At 43.0% G+C, this 22646-nt stretch overlaps 1 protein-coding gene and 1 long non-coding RNA gene across 9 annotated transcripts in view; one reads left to right on the top strand and one right to left on the bottom strand.

Moving 5' to 3' along the window:
* Positions 1–612: 612 nt before the first annotated feature.
* On the bottom strand, positions 613–10115 carry LOC148186775 (uncharacterized). Of its 2 annotated transcripts, XR_015779237.1 has the most exons (4): positions 9978–10115; positions 8648–8863; positions 6256–6394; positions 613–695 (listed from the first exon to the last, which is right to left on the bottom strand). It is a non-coding gene; the product is annotated as an uncharacterized LOC148186775 (long non-coding RNA). The 2 variants fall into 2 exon arrangements; XR_015779238.1 differs by lacking the exons at positions 8648–8863; positions 9978–10115 and adding an exon at positions 7901–8040.
* LOC148186776 (uncharacterized) overlaps positions 8981–22646 on the top strand; it is a 29574-nt gene continuing 15908 nt past the window's right edge. The window contains exons 1-5 of one of the 7 annotated variants that reach the window (XR_015779232.1): positions 8990–9381; positions 18368–18519; positions 20875–21102; positions 21189–21707; positions 21936–22085. Coding sequence is in view for 1 of the 7 variants with exons in the window: in XM_088089852.1 (XP_087945978.1) it covers positions 9187–9381 (195 nt within the window). In the remaining 6 variants the exon portion in view is untranslated. Of the gene's footprint in view, positions 9382–18367; positions 18520–20874; positions 21103–21188; positions 21708–21935; positions 22086–22646 lie in introns of all 7 variants that reach the window. The other 6 variants (XR_015779233.1, XM_088089853.1, XM_088089854.1 and 3 more) reach the window with 6 other exon arrangements.

Genomic DNA, 22646 nt, shown 5'->3' on the forward strand with positions numbered 1-22646 from the left:
GATGATTATTAACACTTTGACAACAAAATACAAACAATACATCCCATAATGCTGCTGGACATCATTCACACTTCAGTAACAAACAGTTCCTAGAAGTCTTTTACTGTTTGCTCTTCTTTAGTCGTTTTGCTTTGCTGTATTGTAGAAACCTTGTTTAACCCCTCGTCTGAGGGACTACAGATGAAAAATAACCTCCTGGCAAATTCTGGCATTTTTATATTTTGTCAATTTTTTTTATTTGCATTAATTCCCTTTTTAAATAAACCAAAGATGCTCGCTCCGTTCTGCGTGGTGAAGCGGTCGGCGGGTGGTAGAAGGAAAATGGTTCCTAAATAAAACAACAAGGTCTGTGGATTATCTGAACTGGGCCGTGATTTCTACTGTTGAGTTTTTCTGATTTATTTTTTTGGATCTAGTTTCATTATTTTAGAGAGAAGTCAGACATCTCTACATCTGCAACACTCACCACAAAACTGTCCACACTGACCCAGAGAGAGGAGGAGACACGGAGGTCTGAAGAGCTGCAGGACTCTGTGTGTGTGTGTGTGTGTGTGTGTGTGTGTGTGTGTGTGTGTGTGTGTGTGTGTGTGTGTGTGTGTGTGTGAGACATACCTGTGACGTCATCCTGTGCCTGTTGTTGACAGCAGAGGGCAGCAGAGACTCCTGCAGACAGGAAGTTCATGTGCAGACGGAGGCTGGGAGACATTAAGAGACACAGGAAACATGAGATACATTCGGCCGCTCGCTCTCAACAATCCCAACATTTAACTGCCAAAGGTGCGTTCAGGTGCACCTCAGATGCTTCTGTGTGTTAAGATCTGACTGCAGTTTAATCAGGAAACATGTCCGAGTCATTTTTCAGATTATTTCCACACGCAGAGGCAGCTGGCTGCAGACACAGCGCAGGTCTGCATGCACATGTGCAGCAGGCGTCTCTGCAGGAGCGTGCACGAGAGTCACCGCCGTCTGTCTTTAAACACAAACGTGTCTGTTTACATTGTTTATAAGAAAACAAATCTATAATTTCATTTGATGGAAGCATTTCAAACATTTGAAGTGGTGAAGATCTGACTAACTTTTAAAATCTAATTACAAACCAACATAAGTAACTTCTAGATTTGACTTTTAAAACTTTAAAATCTTTATTCAAACTTTATCCCACCATGTGCATTTGTTGACATCAGGGAAATGGCGTCTCGGAGCGTAAACAGCTAACAGAGTGGCACCGCTTGACGAGTCAGTATGACAACATGTTGGACGCAGTCGATACTTAGAAACAGGCTCGTTCAGAGTCTGAAACATGACACAGCGGTTTAATGTTGAATAAACTCAACAGGAAGTGGCGATCAGCTGCTGACAGGCGTCCAGCTCTCTGTCGTTCACCATCTGTGTGACTTTGACCGCTCGCTGATAATGGTCTCATAAACCGAAGCAGACCGTCCCCCCCGTCCTGGGGGGCTGGCGTCCCTCGGCTCGGGCCCCTGCACATTATTGCTGCGTCTAACAGGCGGAGGATATTACTCCGCCTCACGGGCGAACAGCACCTCGCACGCTTATTTCCCCCGAGACCTCTGAATCACATTTCCAACGACCCTCGCTGGAGAAATCTGATAAAACCGTGTCGCTGCGAGAGAGAGCGCGACCTCATCAGCATAAACCACGCCCCTCCCACTCCCCCACCCTGTCTGAGGGTCCGGCAGAGACAGAGGAGGACAGACAGAGACTCTCGGGGTGTCCTCAGAGTCAAAGAAGGATCCTTAAACAGACGAATTTCAAAGATGCTTCGTCATAGTCCGAAGGACTGCTCTGATGTCGAGGATCATCCGAATTCACAAAGTTTGACTGTGATTAATTTTAAGGACAGACTGTGGACAGGGACAGACCGTCTGACTGCGGATGAGGACAAATTGTCTCGCTGTCTCTACAATCTGAATCACATTTCTCCACAGAGACCAACATCACACGACTGACGGGAAGATTTCTGCTGAGTCAGCAAATCACGTTTTACTCCAAAATACCTGCAACCTGCCGACAACCAAACAGAGTTTAAACTGTGTCTCAGTGTGTGTGTCTCAGTGTGTGTGTGTGTGTGTGTGTGTGTGTGTGTGTGTGTGTGCTCATGCAGTCTTAATGCCTGCAGAAGCCACCATGGAGCCGGCCAATCAACAGCCAGAATATATGTCACTGCTTTATTACAGTCAATCTGTATGCAGAACACACACACACACACACACACACACACACACACACACACACACACACACACACCTCTCTCTTCAGTGTATTTCTTGGTCACGGTCGACTGCTCGCCTGTCACTCGCCCCTGTCTGCAGCGTCTGGAGAGCGAGCGGGGGGCGTCGGGTTCACAGAGATCGACGTTTTAAAGAAACTGAGTCCATGTTTAAGATGAATATAAAAACTGCAGACGGATGCTTCAGCTTCACGTTCTGCTCCAAACCTGAATATCTGCGTAAAACTAAACATATCGCCGCGTCGCTGTTTGACTCCAGCAGTCAAGTTTCTCTGACAGTTTCATCCATGTCTGTGGAAACATGAACACATGAACAAATGTTGTTCGACCTTGACCTTCAACCTCCAACCACCATATCCTAATCAGTTCATCCTTAAGTCCAGGTGGATGTTTGTGGCAAATTTGAGGAAACTCCTTCAGGGCCATCTTCAGATATTGCATTCGTGAAAATGAGACAGATGCAAGGTCACCGTGACCTTTGAACACCAAAGTCTAATCAGCTCACGGTTGAGTCCAAATGGACATTTGTGCTAAATTTGCAGAAATCCCCTCAAGGTTTTCTTGAGATATCACGTTCACAAGAATGGACCGGACAAATGGTCGTAAAGCAAATTATGTATTTACAATTTCAATTTGTGCAGTTTGAGGGTTAATGGAAACCCGCCAGTGATGACGAAGAGCGAAGGAACGGATCAGGTGAGCCGGCCAGCTGGACAGCAGTCCGTCTGCTCTGAGCATCACGGAGAAACTGACGGCTTATTTCACAAAAACTCGAAGGAACCGATTCTGTAACGAAAATCAGTCACCTGACAGCTGGAGCAGGTGACTCAACGAGAGGAGAGGAGGTCAGAGGTCAAAGGTGAGGAGGAGACATGACAAATCGAGGAGGAGCAGGAAGAGGAGGAGGAAGAGGAGCAGCAGGAGCAGGAGGAGGAGGAGGAAAAGGAGGAGGAGGAGGAAGAGGAAGAGGAGGAGGAGGAAGAGGAGCAGGAGGAGGAGGAGGAGGAGCAGGAGCAGATGAAGGAGGAGGAGGAGCCCTCCTTCAGCCTGCAGATCCTCTCTTAAAGAGCTGAATTATAAATGATCAGTGTGAGTCCGGCTGATGAGTTGTGACATGTTTCCACTCAGGGCAGGTTATCAAACAGGATATCAATATTTATCAGCACACACACACACACACACACACACACACACACACACACACACACTCACTCACTGTGTGTGTGTGTGTGTGTGTGTGTGTGTGTGGACAAAAGTGCTGATGTGAGTCTGCTGGTCTGAGATCAGTGCGAATATCGACTGATGCTGTTTAATATTGCATGATGTCAGTCGCAGAGGTCACATGATCGCAGCAGGACGCTGTGAGGCGTCTGTGTTACGGTGAAGCGCTGAGGATTCTGGGAAAATATGTGCACAGGATTGTTGCTCTGCTGGGAAATACTGACCAACGCTTGAGACTTTTTGGCTGAAGTGAGCTGAAAGAACTTGATAAACTCGACAGAAACTGAAGGTTTAAACTCGAGTGTCATATTTCATAAAACAGCTCTCCCCGGCTGACAAACACGCTAAAACAGACAAAACAGAATCACATTAAGAAAATATCAGTTTGAAGAATTTGGGAAAGGTGCTGCAGGGTGCTGAAACATCACAAAACAGCACAACAGAGGACACGCGGCGTGTTGTGGGATTTGCAGCAGGTTTTTAAAATGCTGTTCATGTGTCTTTAAACTGATGATGTTTTGTTTTAAATTCGCTTTTATTTTGTTGATTTGCGTGTGCTTTCTTAAATCATAGCGCAGTTGCCCCATAACGGCCACCATACATTCAGATAAAATCCAGTTTAGATTCAGTTGTTTCCAAAAAATCTACTTTCACCTTTAGTCATTTTTACTTCACGGAGGATGTATGCATTACGACAACTCAGAAGTCACATCTTAACAGCATTTTTATCTGCTCATTTAATATTCAGATTAGTCGTCTTTTGTCCTCCGTACAGTCTTTAAACTGTTGAGACGAGTCTCTGGCTGAAAGCTGCGCTCGGCTTCGCTCCGTCACTTCAAAGTGAGGACGGGTCGTCTCGGTGAGCAGAGACACGGTTAATAAGAGGCCGTCTTCTGCCTTTGCTGTGCAGAGTTTAATGAGCTCCTCCAGGCTCCTCCACATGAATTATGTATTCTTTATTCTATTTCAGAGCCAACAAAGTGGCTTCTGTCTCCTGGACGGAGCGGAGCTGCAATGTGATGGACCGCTGGAAAAGAGAGCGGCCCGAGGCGGGACTCCAGGACGCCGACAGGACAGATTACAGAGACCTTCATTCTGGACGCTACGCAGAGACGAGATGATAATATGGAGAACTCAAGTCTTTATTTCACTGATAAAAATGTTGAAATTTGAACATATTTCTCAGTCTGTGTGTTGGAAAGTTGTTTTGATCTAGTGTTTGGTGGCTTTAATACACTTTCTGTGAAATAATAAAACTCCAGAGGAAGGTTACATTTAGTTTTATAACTTTGCTCAACGAAACTGTAAACCTTTACAAAGGATCACTGAAGTGGTAAAAGAAGGTCCAAACGTCTGTCCTCTGCAGTAAAATGTTAGCATCAGACAAACGGACACCTTCAGCTCCTTTGAGGCGGATTCAAGTTTACCTCTGATGTTATTTTGGACAAAGGGATACTTCACCCGCAAAATGACCAATTTTAAATCAGTCACTTAACACGTTACGTCAAATCCATGAAGAAATCTTTGCTTTGAATGGTATGCAGTGAATAAGGAATAAGCAAACGTGCTTTTAAGTCACACAGTTCATTAAGAACTTTCTCCGTCTGTTCACAGTGGAGGCCTGAGAGTAAAATACAGTTTTACTCCCAAATTTCACAGTAATTTTACGGTCACATGGAGAAAGAAGAAAAAAAATGTGATGGGATGGCAGGACGATATAATATTGTAGTATAATATTTTTAAAGCTTGATTCTGAAAAGTGCAGTTTGTGTGCAGAGCAGTACGAATGTGTGTAAGATTAAAGCGGGGTCTAATTATCTGTCTTAGACAAATATGTCATTAAAACATTAACATTTCCTCTGCTGTTTGCGTTTGAACAAAACTGAAAGAGTTGGTATTTCCATCGTTCCTCTTTGTGCTTCTTCCGATGGTGACTGATTTACTTTGGTCTTTTATTTACTGATGTGTGTATTTTCACACCGTTTGGCTCGTCTCAGGTGATCCTGACTCAGACTCACTGAGTGTTAGTGAAGCGGAGGCGGCTGACAGCCGGCTGAGGAGTCGAGGATCTCGCTGTCGTGTCGGTGCGAGCTCCCGCGTTCACTCGCGGGAAACAGGAAGCTCCGGCAGCGGCGAGGAAACATCAAACGACGACCCGCCGGTGAACTGCGGTGAACTGCGGCGGCTCAGCGGGGGATCCGCTCCCGTTTAATTAAAAATGGCTCTACGAGCGGAGCGCCCCGTGGCTGCCGAGCGTTTGAAGTGTTTCAGCAGACGATAATGGAGGAAGAGCGCTGCTAACGAGGCGCTCCGAGCAGAGAAACGCCGTCAGACTGAGGAGCTCAGAGCGCAGTCTGCGGCGCGCTGCTGCTGATCTCCCATCACAAGTCGATGAAATGTTGCTGTTGCAGGTCTCTGACTGTGTGTAGCTCATATAAACGACCTTTAACCTCACCTGTCGTACCCGTAATAATACCGTAATAAGCAAATATTCGATTATTCAAGTTAGACAGCGATTATAAAAATAAAACAAAATAACATAAAATAAATAATAAAATAAATTTCCAAAGAAAGACCCTGTGAATAAGGTTTGGTAGCTCACTGTAACACTACAAACACACACTGCATCTGGCAAAAAACAAATGCTAACAACAAAATGAAGAAAAAAAGGAGTCCTGGCTTAAAAGCTAATGGCCTAAAATAAGGAACTGCTTCACCAGCTAGTGCAAGCTACCAAAGTAAAACACACATGCATCAGTTTTTATTAGTCCACGGGACGTTACCTGAAGCTCGGGGTGAAGATGGAGGTCAGAGGAGGCTGTGGATTTCAGGCTGCAACAGTCCAGCACCGTGATCCAGCTGGTGGCAATGGTCACGAACGAAACTCGAGACTTCATCCTCACAGGGTCCACAGAGAGCCGTCTAAAGAGGACAAAGGTCTCCTCAGTCACTTTAACCCTCTGACTGGATTTGGGGCTTTTTCCGCGCTGACTTCACTCTTCCTGTTGTGATAACTGTGTGTGTGTTGATGCATGTGTCCTAAATGTAGTCCAGATTGTGTATTTGAGTGTAATCAGTGAATTTCCAGCTCAGCTCCTACAATAAGTCTAAAATACACTGTGGAAACTAAATAGTTACATTCAGACTGTTCAGGTCCAAAAATGCTCCATTGAAACCCATTCAAACTGACATTTTTGATCCCACAGCCATCAGAGCAGAAAAACAGGACTTGTATTATTTCTGGGTGTCATTCTGGGCTTTTGACTCTGAATTTGTCATTTTGACTATTTTCCACCTGATGAGGTCATTTTGACCATATTTGGCATATGGAGGAAATACGTGCTATTTCCACTAGGTGACCTGTCACAGTCAATGTCATTGACATATCCTCAGGTGTGATAATAAAATAATAATTATCTACTGAGTATGAGAAAATCATTTTATATATATATATATATATATATTTACCTGAAATCATAGTGTCATCATGACAAACCTGTCATTTAAAGGGTTAAAATTCTGAAAATGAATAAAACTTGATATTAATGTTTAGGACTGATGTTGTTTTAAAAAATATATCATTGAAAATACAAAATAATATTTCTAGATAATATTTTTTATAGCTTAGGTTTGAAAGGTATATTTTTAGCCCTTACCAGTATAAATGTTAGTATCTGATATTACACAAAAAATAATAATGCAAAAAAATCAATGTTACAGCAAATCACTGACATCTTAGGGTGTGGTGATAAAAAAGAATCTACATAGCATGTAGTATAATGAAAATTATTCATTTTTTTGTGTTTTTTTTCAACCTTAAAACATAGTAACGTCATGACAAAAATGTGTTATTGAAAGGGTTGAAATTATGAAAATTAATGAATATTTGATATTAATGATTAGGACTGATATTGGTTTAACAAATTAACTCGATCAAAGTATAAAATAATATTAATGTATAATATTTTTTATAGCCTTGTTTTGAAAGGTACATTTTTAGCCCCTAACAGTAACATGATGCATAAAATTAAAACCCTGCCAGGGGGTTAATTTACCAAAAGCTCATGTACTTTTTAATACAGCAGTTTTAGCTTCAGGTTTAGCTTCGTCATAAACACTAATGTAAACTGCTACACAGACACTAGCATGCTAACGCGCTAATCGCGATTAGCATCATACATTTTACAAACACAGTCAAACTGGTACATTCATAAAGATGCACACACACGCACGTATTTATCTCCTGTAGATTACAACAAGAGTTCATCCAGGTGGTATTTTTCTTACTCTGAAATCATGGACCTTAATTCTGCAAACATCAACTGTTTTCACATGGTTAAGCTAACATTACTGCGTCTGTAGCTTTCCCGACCGTGTTAGCTACAACTTACATTTACTTGAATTAAAAGACAGTAAATGAGTACTTACATGTCTTAAGTAGAGTATAATTACTGGGGAAATAAAGGCATAACTTATCCGCCCCCAAAACAGCTTTCTACAACGTCTGCAGGGCTAAAGCGACCTGTGGACAGACGCTGCTGCTCTGCTCAAACCAGTTTGAACTGTTTCTGTCCGTTTTTTCTCGCAGAGCCGTTAAAAACGTTTGAATGCTGATTGGCTGATTTGAATTTTGAATGGTGAATCTCTGAATGTTGATTTGTCAGCATAATTTAGGCTGAGTCATTAACTCTTACCTGACCTGCACCAGACGTCTTTAGGATGTCTTTTTTTTTTTGTCTAAATCTGGTCAGCTGTTACAGCCTTAATTTAGCCCCAAAAAAGATGTTAAAAACTGGTCTATGTCTGGACCGTCTGACTTGGTCCAGATTTAGCCCAAACATAGATGGCTGATTTCGTCCTAATTTAGACTAACATCTTTTTTTGGACACACAGCACTAACACAGCGATGACAGTAAGGTCATATACAGCAAACACAGTTTTATGAACATTTTGATCTCTATTTAAACACTTAAATACAGAATATCACATAAACAAACTGCTTATGGACATTATTTGGATGAACATAAATAACTCATTTTAGGTCAGTTACAATATTATACATTTGTATCCAGATGGGTTTTTATTTCACAAATGTAAATTGTTTGTTGTATTATTTATTATTAACTTAATAATACTATTAAGAGCGTTTCAGAGAGTGACGTAATTCAGACTCACCCGTCACGCGCATGCTGTGGACCCAGATTTTGAATTTGGACCCTCAAATATGAAGTTGGTAAGTGAGACTTTGCTTGAAAATGTGACAGAGCACGGCCTGCAGGTCCCTCCTCCTCTCTGCTGCTCCTCAGCCCGGCCTCCACAGCGCCTCCACAGCGCCTCCCCTGCAGAGGAGGCCGCCATCACAGCCCTTTAAGAGATGGTTAAATGGATTATCTAGAGAGAGAAAGAGTAAATTACCAACGTCATTTTAATAACTTTTGCCAAAATAACTTTTTGTCATATTTTCTGAAACTGTCCTAATAATCTGAGAGGAGTACATGACACAGATGATCCGTGATAAATGAGGCTCCTCTGGCTCCTCCTGGTGCCAAAATCCACCGCACCTGGCAGAGCTCAGCCAATCAGAGCCGGGGGGGGGGGTCTATGGACTGTCAATCAATGCTCGTGCACACGCTGCGCAGCCCCCCTCCCTCGCGCATGCTCAGCTAAGCTCACTACCGTCAGCGCGCGGCCTCGGGAAGAGAATTACGATACAAATGGCCGAAAAACAAACACCAGCAATAAGAAAACGTCTCTGTCCTCTGCTGACAGCAGCAGACAGGGGACAGAGTCTCAGAGCGAAGACCAGAAACGAGCTAAAAGGAATTAATTCAACCGAGACCGAGATTAAACGACGGTGCTGCTTTTCCGGGGCAGCGACAGCTAACGGGAGCGGACAGGACTGCAGACAGGTGAGTCAGCCTCATTTCTGTTTCTCAGGTAAATCATGTTTTTAGTGAAGGCGCTGAACCGCTGCAGGCTGTGTGCTGTCACTGTGCTGCTGCGGAGCTAACGTTAGCACGCTCCCGATGCTAACGTTAGCACGCTCCCGATGCTAACGTTAGCACGCTTCCGATGCTAACGCCGGTTAGCAGAGTGGCTAAAAACATCTGCGTGAAGTTACCGATCAGTCTCATCAGTTTGGGTTTATTTCTGACATTTCTGTGATCCGTCACGTTATAATGTTGTCACCATCACTGTTCTGCTGCGTAGTTAACTCTCTGTTTACCACAGTTTCTGTTAAGGATAACGCTAAAAGCGCATGCTAACGTGTTTAGCCTGATAGAAACTGCTGTGCACAAGTTTTCTTAGAAAAACGGTCGATCCGTCTGCTGACTGTCTGTCAGCGTGAACAGGCTCCCTTCATTCAATTTTTCACTTCCGCCTGAAAAACTAAAACACAAATAAACAAGCCAGCATTTCGTAAAGACCCGTGTTTTCTTATTATTTGCCTGTAAGAATAAAATCAAAACAAGGAAACGAAAACAAAATAACAAGTCAAATTTACCTTCTTTATTATTGTTGTTTTTATTTTCCATGGTGTCATTACTCTGACGCTCAACTGACGCTCAGAGTTTCGGAGAGGGCATGAAGGGGTTAATATGAGCGCGTGTGGTCGTCAGAGCGGCTCTTATAGGAGATATAGGAGGTCAGCTACAGCGCCACCTGCTGGAGGGCCGCTGGTCGCGCTAAAAAAACCCAAAACCCCGATAATAATGCTCTTTGCTCCTTTCTTCAAGTTCTGCCCTGAAAGTAACAAATGAACAAATAAAGATGTCTTTACGGTGTCCACTCAGCTCTCAACCTCAGCCTACTTTTTATTTTTTCTTTCAAAATTTTTGGCTTTTATCTTTTTCTTTAAAAAAAAAAGTTAAGACTTTTTGGTGATTTCCTTTGTTAAATAAGTAGATTTTTTTCCCTCCATTTTTTTTTCTCAAATCGTTTGCGAATTTGCAGCCAAATAAAGATCACCACAGAGACACCATTTTTCACAGGCAGAAACCATATAAACAGAAATTATAATTGGATTATCAAATATCCGACAGTCCACAGCACATCAGGTGGGACGAACACTATATTACTACACAAATATTTGTAGCTTTATGGAGGGTAAAAACCAGCAACCACCCTCCTCTGATAAATGAAGAACAGTCCCCTAGTCTCTTATTCTTTGTTTTTGTAAAAGGAAAAAAACAAGTTTCCTGCAAAATAATATTTTGTATGAATATTCAGAAAATAATTACTTTATTTTGTCTTTCTTTAATGTTACAAAACTATGTCTCATGTATTGAGGTCTAAACATGGATGTGTTACAGTGAAATCAGGTCTAAAGAGTTAAAAGTAGTTCCTGTGGTGCTGTGACATCATCAGTGAGTCACAGGTGACATCATCAGCTGTGAGTCACGCAGGTGTGTGTTCAGAGGATCTGACAGCAGCAGGTTTCTGGCTCAGGGCAGGTGAGACAGTGTGTCCCTCAGCTGAGTCACGCCTGTAAAAACATCACGTGTTTGTGTGCAGACGAGCTCAGACCAGTTCAGTGTGTGTGTGTGTGTGTGTGTGGAAACACTCGCTGCGCTCTGACCTCACCTGTCTAAGCCGCTCAGGTGTGTTCATGCTGTTCAAATAAACTTAAAACATTGTTAATCTCTTTTTCTTTTCTCTCTCTTTTGGGTATAAGAGCGACTGTAACGTTTCCCAGTCCCCAAAAGATCAATGAAGTATTTCACTATTTCAGAATAAAACAAGAAAATGTTACAGATAAATAATTAAAAATAAAATTAAAATAAAAGGTTATAAATCAATTGATTAAAGTTAATCAAATAAAATGCTACAAATCAATAACTAAAAGTCAGTCATATGAAAAAAATTTAAGAAATCAATACTATAGTTATATAGTATATAGTATAGTATTAGGGCAGGGCAATATGGCCTAAAAAAAAAAATCTCCGATTTTTTTTACAAAAAATCCTGATTCACGATTTAAATCGATTTTTTTCACCCCCTACCTAAAATCAATTTGCAGATGACAAAGAAATTGTTCAAAACAAGTTTCAATTTTATTTTGTTTAAATTTTCCCTTCTGGGGTTTAAGTTACACACAGCAAGCCACAAAAAAGAGATGGCAAGCCCTGCCTGCCATTGTAAACAGTGACAATGTAAGTTTTCAGTAAGCTTTATCTAGTTTCAAAATGACACAATGCACTCTAAAACTAACTTAAAAAAATAAAACATAAAATTACAAGACCCTTTTTTGAGGTTGATAAAATAAAGTGCAAACAAAACTCTCAGTTACCTGAACATGTTTTGCATAATAAAGTACTTGTGTGGTAAACAAAAGTATTTGGTCACTATTTTAATTCCCTGAATCATGTTAACGAAATTAAACATCTGCATCAAATAAAATTAAACATAAAATTTCTTCTTTCTGCATTAAATAGTAGCCTTCCACTGTAAACAACTGTGAAAATGTAACTTTTCAGTAAGCTTTTCTTACTGACAGTGACATAAACATGACATGAAATAAAATGTATGTAAGCCTTTTTGACAAAACATTTACAAAAGTTTAACAACTTGCTATTCAGTATCCAGTTACCTTAACATATTTTGCATAGTAAAAAAGTGCATGTTCACAAAATGAAACATCTGCATTCACAGCATTATCAACAGCATCATATAGTAGTGCATGAGGTGCTTCTTTGCTGTTTTTAAACATTTTTAGCCAGGAAGACAAGCCTGTCTACCACCTCTGGCTTGAGGCATGCACGGTGGCATGTAACAATGCCCCCCCCCCACACTGAAAACCCTCTCAGAGGGGGCACTTGTAGCTGGGACTGAGAGGTATTTCTTTGTCAAATTACTTAGCCTTGGAAAGTTGATGGCGCTTCCACCAGTCAAGTGGATCGGTGTCTGGGTCAACCTCGGGGGTCAATAAGTACGTCGTCAGCTCAGTCTCTATTTTCACTGCCTCTGGCTGGTCAGGAGATGACACTGGTGCATTCTTCTTGAAGAAGGCAGCTAAAGTCATTTTTTTCTTGGGCAGAGGCTGTTCTTCTTCACACACCTGCACAGCTGGTCCAGGCTGCTGTGGTGTACTCTTGTCAGCAGGAGCAAGAGACATGAGTTCAGTGACAGCTCTTTTTTTGACTTGTTCCTTGTCTGGGTCAGTGTGGGTTGTACAGAACCTTGGGTCCATCAGTGAGGAAATGTCCAACAGTTCATCCTGCACAGCGTTGCTGTATTTGTCATCGAGGTACTGCATTATGTTTCCTTTTATTGTTGCAGTGAGCTCTGTGTCATCTGCCTCTTGCTGTAGGAGACTGATTCTGAACAAATGGAGCACGAGTTTAATGCACGAAACGCTGACATATGACTCGCCAGAGAGTGCGTCAGTAAAGTCTTGGAGTGGTTTCACAGCTTTATTTATGGATTCTAAGACTTCAAGATCTTGCCAAGTGGGCACAAGATGGCGACTTCTCTTGTCCGAACCCAGGACACGGACTATGGCCTTCTCCTGTTCGAGAAACCTCTCAATTATTTTTTGGCGTGAGCCCCATCTGGTCGGGGACTCTGTTACTAGCTGATGAGTGGGTAGACCCAGCTCAGCCTGCACTTCAGCCATCTCTTTTCTTTTCTTCCAGCTGTAAGAAAAGGCAGACACAGCCTTTTTACAAACCCCAACTGCACACACGACTCGTGGGTCCTTCACACCGTTCTCTGTGATAGATAAAGAATAAACAAGCAAAACAAGTTTTAGTGGAACGTGACCTACATTCACAAACTTGTCTGTCTTCACATATCTGCATTTTATTAATGCACACAAAGAGCATGCATACAAGTTATTATAGTTTTGTATTTTTTCATTAGTTTTCATTTTTATTTAGTATTCATTTTTGTTTTCAATTAATTAGTTTCCAGGGTCTGTTTCTTTGTTTCAGTTTAGTTTTTATTGTTTAAAAGTATTTAGTAGTTTCAGTGTTTTTATTATGCACACAAATGTATGCATGTGCGCGCGCACACACACACACACACACACACACACACACACACGCAGTAGCATGTACTGTGTGTACCATTATATTTAATCATGCAGATTTTGTGGCAGTATATGTTGGTTTGATATAATGCATCACTTACATCATGCATTAATTAGGCTTTCCATGTCTTTTTCGAATGGGGAAATAGATATCACTTGATTCTTACCTATAGCACAGTTCAATCTGTGTCCAAAGCACTGAAGGCTGGGCCACTCATTGTCTCTCAGAGCTTTGATCATGTTGGTACCGCTGTCAGTGGTCACACAGGTGAGTCGGTCCTCAGCAAGATTCCACGAGCTCAGAGCGTCTTTAAGCCCGTGGCCAATTATTTCCCCTTTGTGGTCATCGGGAAAGTAAGCCGTTTGGAGGCAGACGCTCCGCAGAGTCCAGTCATCGCTTATGAAGTGCACCGTTAAACTTAGGTAGGGCTGCATCACTCTGCTGGACCACAGATCGGTTGTTGCGGAGTAGAACGGCACTCCCTCCAGCTCCGTAGCGATCCTTTGGCGCGTACTGTTATACAGCTGAGGCAAGGCAACTTCAGAAAAATGTTTGCTGCCTGGTAGCACGTACCTGGGGTCCAAAACTTTCAGCAGGTGAATAAACCCCGGCTTTTCCACGGTGTATATGGGCACCATATCTCTTGCGATATACATCGCGACTGCATCCGTGACAGCTTTCCACCGGGCTCCTTTCTTATCATACGGGATACAGTTTGTCAATGTTTCCAAGACGGTAGGTTGTTTTTTGGTTGTGGTGCTTGGGCTGCCGCGGTCTTCGCGGTTCCTTTCGTAGGGAGCAACACCTCTCCCACTCGGCAGCATGCTTCTGTTTGAGGTGCTGCAGTAAATTGGTAGTACTGCTACCTTTTGTAGCAACAGCCTTTAAACAGACTTTGCAGCGAGGTGCTGTTTGTTCAGTGTCTGACGCCACAAATCCGAACCAATTCCAAATGACTGAAGTTACGTTTCCTTTCTTCGGAGTGAGATCTGCACCGCTTGCCGCCATGTTGTGTGTGTATCAAGCGCGAGGGGGAGGGGGGCGCGCGCACTCTGAACTAAGGGAGCCCAGCAGGCAGGCGTTGGTTGCGGATGTTGATGAGAAAATCGATTTTCATTAAAACAAATCGACATTAAGTACAAATTTGAATTAATCGATAAAATCGATTTATCGCCCAGCCCTATATAGTATATAGTTAGTAAAGTAAAATAAAATGTTACAAATCAATAAAATAAAATGTTCCAAATGAGTAAGTCAAACATGTCCCTGCAGACAGTGTGACTGCATGTTTACGTCAGTGAGACCATCAGGCGTCAGGACGTCATGCTAGTATGACATCATGTATGATTTCATGCTGCAGCATTTTGTTGTTGTTGTTGTTATTATTATTATTATTATTATTATCTGAGTTCTGACACTGAAATTATCATCAAGATCATATCCAAAAACATTTGGGAACCTTCTCGTGATGAAGTCACGTCCATCAATTAATATGATAAACTTCAGGTCAGCTGATCAATAATTAATGTCTGTAGCTCATCAGAGATCGTCAGTGAGGGAAGACGCTCCACTCTGTAACAGCAGCGAACACTCAGAGTTTCTGTCGTGAAACAGAGTGAGAGGTCGTCTCTGTGGATGATCTGCAGTCAGGTTCAGGGGTCACAGCCTCACCTTCAGCTTCAGATCAATTCAAAACACTCTCAGTGTTCAGATTAGTTTTTATTGAGAGGTGATTCTTTTTCACACACACACACACACACACACACACACACACACACACACACACACACACACACTCCCTTCAGCTCGTTCATGTTTGAACAGGACGTGAATCATGTGACTCAGCTGGAGCTTCACCAGACCGCCACATCATGACGTAAACAAAGTTAGAGAGAAAGGCAGAACGCATTTTTTTCACTTCATGTTCATCACATCCATCTAGAGTGACTGTTATTAACCCCTCAGTGACTGTTTGTCTCATTTTAGTCTCTTTTCTTCTTCCTGTTGTGATAACTGTGTGTGTGTTGATGCATGTGTCCTAAATGTAGTCCAGATTGTGTATTTGAGTGTAATCAGTGAATTTGCAGCTCAGCTCCTACAATAAGTCTAAAATACACTGTGGAAACTAAATAGTTACATTCAGACTGTTCAGGTCCAAAAATGCTCCATTGAAACCCATTCAAACTGACATTTTTGATCCCACAGCCATCAGAGCAGAAAAACAGGACTTGTATTATTTCTGGGTGTCATTCTGGGCTTTTGACTCTGAATTTGTCATTTTGACTATTTTCCACCTGATGAGGTCATTTTGACCATATTTGGCATATGGAGGAAATACATGCTATTTCCACTAGGTGACCTGTCACAGTCAATGTAGCTGCTAACACTGACATATCCTCTGTGCGGCTCTGCAGGTTTCCCAGCAGCCTCGGCGGCTCTCTGACTCCTCTGAAGAGGTGATGCATCAAAGCGACGGGCCAATCGGCAGCCGCTCGCCTCTTCATCCAACATGATTAACTGTAATTAATCTGCTCAGCGTGTGAAGCGAGCCGCGCCGCCTCGTTTATCTTCGTTATGTAACTGCAGGAGGAAGACGAGCCTCCGTGCTGCTGCCCCGCCAAACACACACATACACACTGATAACACACACTTTACTCTTTTCTTATGTTATGACATCAGCAATAATCATCTGCACCATCCGCCTTTCACGTGCGTGACATGAAGCATCCCAAAATCCTTGTAATATTCCAAAATCTTGGAAATGTCCATAAATCCTTGAAACCTCCTAAAAACCTGTAAATGTCCCTAAAGTCCTAGAAATGGTGTTAAATCCTTGAAATGTGCTACAATAGAAATGTCCTAAAACCCTGGAATTATCTTTAAATTCTAGAAACACCCAAAAATCTGAGAAATGTCCTTAAATCCTGGAAATGTTCCTAAAGGTCCTACAAATGGTGTAAAATCCTCTAAACGTCTTAAAATGCTAGAAATGTTCAGAAAAGTCTGAGAAATTTCCTAAAAACCTGGAAATATCTTTAAATTCTACAAACTAGAAACATCCCAAAAAATGTCCTTTTTCTCTTTTTCGTTTGTTTGCGGTGACTCAAAACCAGATAGAAACTCGACACTCGCCTAAAAATAACCGCGAGCAGCGTCATCCCACCGCATGCTTGTGTTGACAAAAATGGTTTTGATGTATTTCTTTTGAAAACATGAAGAAAAGGCAAAGAGCTGCGAATTAGCTGTGGGGAGATTATCAGTTATTATCCAAAAAAAAGGAAAAAAATGTCCAGAAAACTATCATTTTTATAATTATATATTCCAAATTGTTACAGATTAAAAAATGTTTTACTTTATTTTTTTGCACTTTCTTAAGGTCATTTTCGTGTCTGTTTTTGTTTATACTTTTCTTTTTTGTGCTTCTCGCTAATTTTTGGGCCATTTCTTGTTAAATTGCTCATTGTCTTCTTCCCATGTTGTTGAAATAAATCTGGTCTCAAAGGGTTAAATATTGATTTATCATCATGTTACAGACTTAGACTTGTTTATTTATCCCACTTGTGGGAAATTAACTTGTCACAGCAGCCGTGTGTACAGAAAAAAATATATAAAAATATCAATATATACAAAATATAAAATATACAAGAGTGCAAAAATAGGCATGTATCAAGAAGAAGAAAAAATGTACAGGTTGTAAATACAAAAGTCAGAGAAGACATGTGCAGAGATGCAACTTTTGATTGTGGTGAGTCCAGGTTATTGTTGGCTCAGGCTGGTGTTGTATAGCCTGATGGCCGATGGAAGGAAGGACCTGCGGTAGCGTTCCTGCCTGCAGCGTGGGTACCGCAGTCTGCTGCTGAAGGAGCTGCTCAGGTCTCCCACAGTCTCATGAAGGGGGTGAGAGGGGTTGTCCATGATGGATTTCAGCTTAGCCATTATCCTCCTCTCACCCACCTCCTCGATGTAGTCCAGGGGACAGTCCGAGACTGAGCCGGCCCTCCTGACCAGCTTGTTCAGCCTCTTCCTGTCCCGCTCTGTGCTTCCACTGCCCCAGCAGACCACAGCATAGGAGATGGCTGATGCCACCACCGAGTCATAAAATGTCCTTAACAGAGTCCTGCTCACACCGAAGGACCTCAGTCTCCTCAGCAGGTGGAGACGACTCTGGCCCTTCCTGTACAGGACATCTGTATTTTGTGCCCAGTCCAGTTTGTTGTTGAGGTGAACACCCAGGTACCTGTACTTCTCCACGATCTCAATGTCCAGGCCCTGGATGTTCACCGGTGCAGGCTGAGGTGGTTTCCTCCTGAAGTCAATCACCACCTCCTTTGTCTTGCTGGCGTTGATGCTCAGGTGGTTCTGTTCGCACCAGCAGACAAAGGAGGTGATGACCTCCCTGTACTCCAGCTCGTCCCCCTCTGACACACATCTAACGATGGCTGTGTCATCGGAGAACTTCTGGATGTGGCAGCTGTCAGTATTGTGGGTGAAGTCTGATGTGTACAGTGTAAACAGGAACGGGGAGAGCACTGTACCCTGTGGAGCCCCCGTGCTGCAGACTACCACATCAGACACACAGTCGCTGAGCCTCACGTACTGCGGTCTGTTGGTGAGGTAGTCGATGGAACAGTAAAAACTTGTATGATTATGGATAACTTGAGCAGGACGAGCGCTCTGAAAGTGAATTCTTTTAAACTGCAGATGTTCATTTTTTAACCTTCAGTTGTCTGTTATTGAGAGGCTCTGTGATTGGCTGTCTGTTAGAGAAATGCACCCTGGGAGTCGTAGTTGAGCCTTTATGTCCTCAGTCTTTGACTTTATGAGGACAGATATTTTCTAATGTATTTTGTCTTTTGTTGTGCAGATGTTGAAGCGTCTGTGAGAGGAGGACGCAGGTAAATGACCCTCGTCTTTATTAAAGGAGCAGTACGTCATTTTTTACGGTGAAACCTCCGGAGGCGCTGATGATGGAGACGAGCAGGTGACGGATGTAAAAACCACAGAAGAAGTTTTGAGGTGAGACAGTTAAACTCTGTTCAGAGGCCTGATGGGAGATTCGTTCTGTCGACCATATGTCTGCACGCCGCTGTCGTTAAGCTTTATGACGGCGTGCTGATAAACTCACATTAACACACTCGTCAGTATCTCTCTCTCACACACGCACACGCGCGCGCGCACACACACACACACACACACACACACACAGAGTCGGACACAAACAGCTGCTGTGGTGACAGATATATGATCGCTGCAGTAAAAGTGGAAAAGGCCACATTAAGTGATATTTTATATGATGTCGTTAATTTGAAAAAGGTCAGTGGAAAAATTATTTATTTCAGGAGACAGACAGAGAGACAGAGAGAGACATGCAGAGAGAGACAGAGAGACATGCAGAGAGACACACAGACATACAGAGAGAGACAGACACAGAGAGACACAGAGAGACATGCAGAGAGAGACACACAGAGAGACAAAGAGACAGACCCAGACAGACAGAGAGAGAGAGACAAAGAGACAGACCCAGACAGACAGACAGAGAGAGAGAGACAGACAGACAGAGAGAGAGAGAGAGAGAGACACACACAGAGAGACATGGAGAGACAGACAGAGAGACAGAGACAATGTGTGAGCAGCACTGGGGACGTCATTCTGCAGCCGACTGCAAGACTTCCTCAGACACACAAGAGTCAGACTGGATTTCGACCCCATCGTAGAACTACAGACCACATCTGCACCCTCGTTAATAGACGTGTCCACCAAAACAAGACGAAAATCTTCTCGTTTTGTCCGTTTCAAAAAAGCATTGACTCAATGTGGCACAATGATCTGTTCCTGAAATGAACTGAAAAATGTATACAAATAATAAATGCGCTGTGAAAATGAATCGTTGATATGGAAACAGATTTCTTCCCCAAAGTGGAGGGGTGAACAGGGACCGTCTCAGCCCCGCCGGTTTAACGTTTATATTGATGTTCTGGCACTCGAACAGTCAGATGTCCCCGGCCTCACCCTTTCTGACTCAGAGACGCCTGCTCTTTGCAGATGATCTCATATTGCCGGCTCCATCTAAAGAGGCCTAACAGCAGCCGGATCACCTGCAGACGTCTATCAGTCCTGGGCCCTGACGGGTCATCTTGAGAGGACGAGGGTTATGGTTTTCCAGAAACGAACCCGATGTCAGGGAAACCCAAATAGGTTTTTGCTTAACCGACATCAAACACACACACAACTGCACATATTTGGGACTAAACATTACCTCCACAGGACATTTCAATCTGGCCCTGGATGATCTCAGAGACAAGGGGAGAAGGGTCCTCTCTGCTATAAAAAGTCTTCAAACATTTATAAACAGAATCTGGCTCAAAATATTCCAGTCCATCCCAAATCCAACAAACCTGGACTTTCATACAGGAGTCTGGTGTTCTCTTCAAATATGAATTTGATGTTTTTTATGATTTTCTACTTTTATCAAGTATATTTTCAACATCAGTCCTAATCATAGATATCAAATATTCATTCATTTTCAGAATTTAACCCTTTAAATGCCAGCTTCTTGTCATGATGCCACTATGTTTCTACTATGTTGAGTCTCGTCCATGCTCAGTGTGTGAGTGTAGCTGCTGACAGTCTGGGATATGTCAGTGTGTGAGTGTAGCTGCTGACAGTCTGGGATATGTCAGTGTGTGAGTGTAGCTGCTGACAGTCTGGGATATGTCAGTGTGTGAGTGTAGCTGCTGACAGTCTGGGATATGTCAGTGTGTGAGTGTAGCTGCTGACAGTCTGGGATATGTCAGTGTGTGAGTGTAGCTGCTGACAGTCTGGGATATGTCAGTGATCAGCAGCTACATTGACTGTGACAGGTCACCTAGTGGAAATAGCATGTATTTCCTCCATATGCCAAATATGGTCAAAATGACCTCATCAGGTGGAAAATAGTCAAAATGACAAATTCAGAGTCAAAAGCCCAGAATGACACCCAGAAATAATACAAGTCCTGTTTTTCTGCTCTGATGGCTGTGGGATCAAAAATGTCAGTTTGAATGGGTTTCAATGGAGCATTTTTGGACCTGAACAGTCTGAATGTAACTATTTAGTTTCCACAGTGTATTTTAGACTTATTGTAGGAGCTGAGCTGCAAATTCACTGATTACACTCAGATACACAATCTGGACTACATTTAGGACACATGCATCAACACACACACAGTTATCACAACAGGAAGAAGAAAAGAGACTAAAATGAGACAAACGGTCACTGAGGGGTTAACATCGTCTCCTCAGTTCGTGGTTTAAATCGTTGCTCTGATCTGGAGGAGCTGCTGTTGTTTCCTTCATGATGGAGTCGGAGCTCTGATCCTGTTTCCGCCTGCAGGAACTATTGATCCACATGGACCGGTCCTCCGTCAGGTTCAGGACGGTCGGAGTCTCTCAGTGAGCAGCTGACTATCATTCACGTAGAATTCTGTTCATGTCATCGGTTCACGCGGCGTTCTGCGCGACGACGATGTGATTATGGATCGTTTCACCGTCCGATCGATCCGGCGACCACAGACGCCTCAGATGACCTCATTGATTTGGCTGCAGACCCGAAGACACGAAGGTGAGACCGCGTCAACCTGAGACCAGACGGATAGGTATTGATCTTGGATCTGACATGTCACTTCCTGTCTCTGGTGTCTCTCACAGGACCCTGCTCCAGTCACCAAAAATATTGCAAAAAATTCCAGTCCTCAGACTCGTCCTGGCTGTGGGAAGTCCTCAGACTCGTCCTGGCTGTGGGAAGTCCTCAGACTCGTCCTGGCTGTGGACAGTCCTCAGACTTGTCCTGGCTGTGGAAAGTCCTCAGACTCGTCCTTTCCGTGGACGGTCCCGACACTCGTCCTCTGGGAGCGTGTCATTCAGCTGATGGCGTTTTGATGGCGGAGCAGATGGAGCTGGTTGTAAAATCCTGCAGGTCGAACTCGGAGCGATTTAAAGTCCATCAGAGGCTGTGAGGACAGATGTTACTTCTACCCGTCCTCGTCGTCCATCACCACAAAACATGTCCATTTGAACCTGCTGCTTGGACGACGTCCAGCTCTGCAGCTCCTTTAATATCAGCCGACACGTTCTCACTCTGAACTCGTCTTTTCTGATGTCAACAAATACACGAGTCAGGATGAAGCAGCACGTCCTTATGTTTACACAGCGAGGACTGTCCCAACGGTGAGGACAGGGTCTAACGGAGCTCTACTAAACCTTGCATGGACATGTACTGACTGTGTCCTCTCTGTGTCTGTCCTCACTGTGTCTGTTCTCTCTGTGTCTGTCCTCTCTCTGCCTGTCCTCTGTGTCTCTGTCCTCAGGTCTTTCTCATGTTAATCTCTGTATTGAGTCTCTGCAGCTGCCTCCTGTCTCCTGTCCCCTCTGTGATCAGTCTCTTCTTTTTGTCAGCAGCCGTCAGCCCCAAAATCAGGTTTAAGAGCCAGGGACCTCCTGGGGGCCCCTGGGGGCCCCTGGAGGCCCCTGAATCCGACCCCGCTGCTGCTGTCAGGAGGACGATCAGGGAGGCAGAGGACATCTTGACAGACAGACGAGGATCCGGTGAGCGCCCAGTCTCTGCTTTCTACTTCAATTTGATTTCTTTTCCTTCACTTCTTCTTTTTTTTAACTTTTTCTTTTCTTCAGATCTTTGATTTTCTTCCTCTAATTATTTTTAACCCTTTGATACCCAAACCTGAGCAAATTGGCGCTGGATTTCTTTCAGAAACATGTGAGGACCACAAGCAACCTAATGAGAAGTAACCCCAAAAAAAGCAAAAATGTGCAAAAAGTTTCATGAAAGTTACCTTAAAAAAGAAATTACTTGTACATTTTTTCATGTATAAATAAGAGAATAACAAGTATAGTTTTTTGGACATAATAATAATAACAATAATCTCTAACAGCTAATTTTCGGATCATTTCCATGTCACCTTTTTTTCCCCAGTTTGCAGAACATTTCTTTTTCCTGTTTTTTTTTTTTTTTAAGAAATCAAACCAGTTTTCTCAGATTTTAGAGATTTAAATACTTTTAACGAAAACTGGTGATCCAGATGTTAAAGGGTTAAAGGACCAGGACTTGTGCAAAAATCTGGGGTTCCCCAAGGATCAGTACTTGGACCA

Source organism: Plectropomus leopardus, chromosome 16 (assembly GCF_026936395.1).
Source record: "Plectropomus leopardus strain MGB_pleo_1.0 chromosome 16, ASM2693639v1, whole genome shotgun sequence".
NCBI lineage: Eukaryota > Metazoa > Chordata > Actinopteri > Perciformes > Serranidae > Plectropomus > Plectropomus leopardus.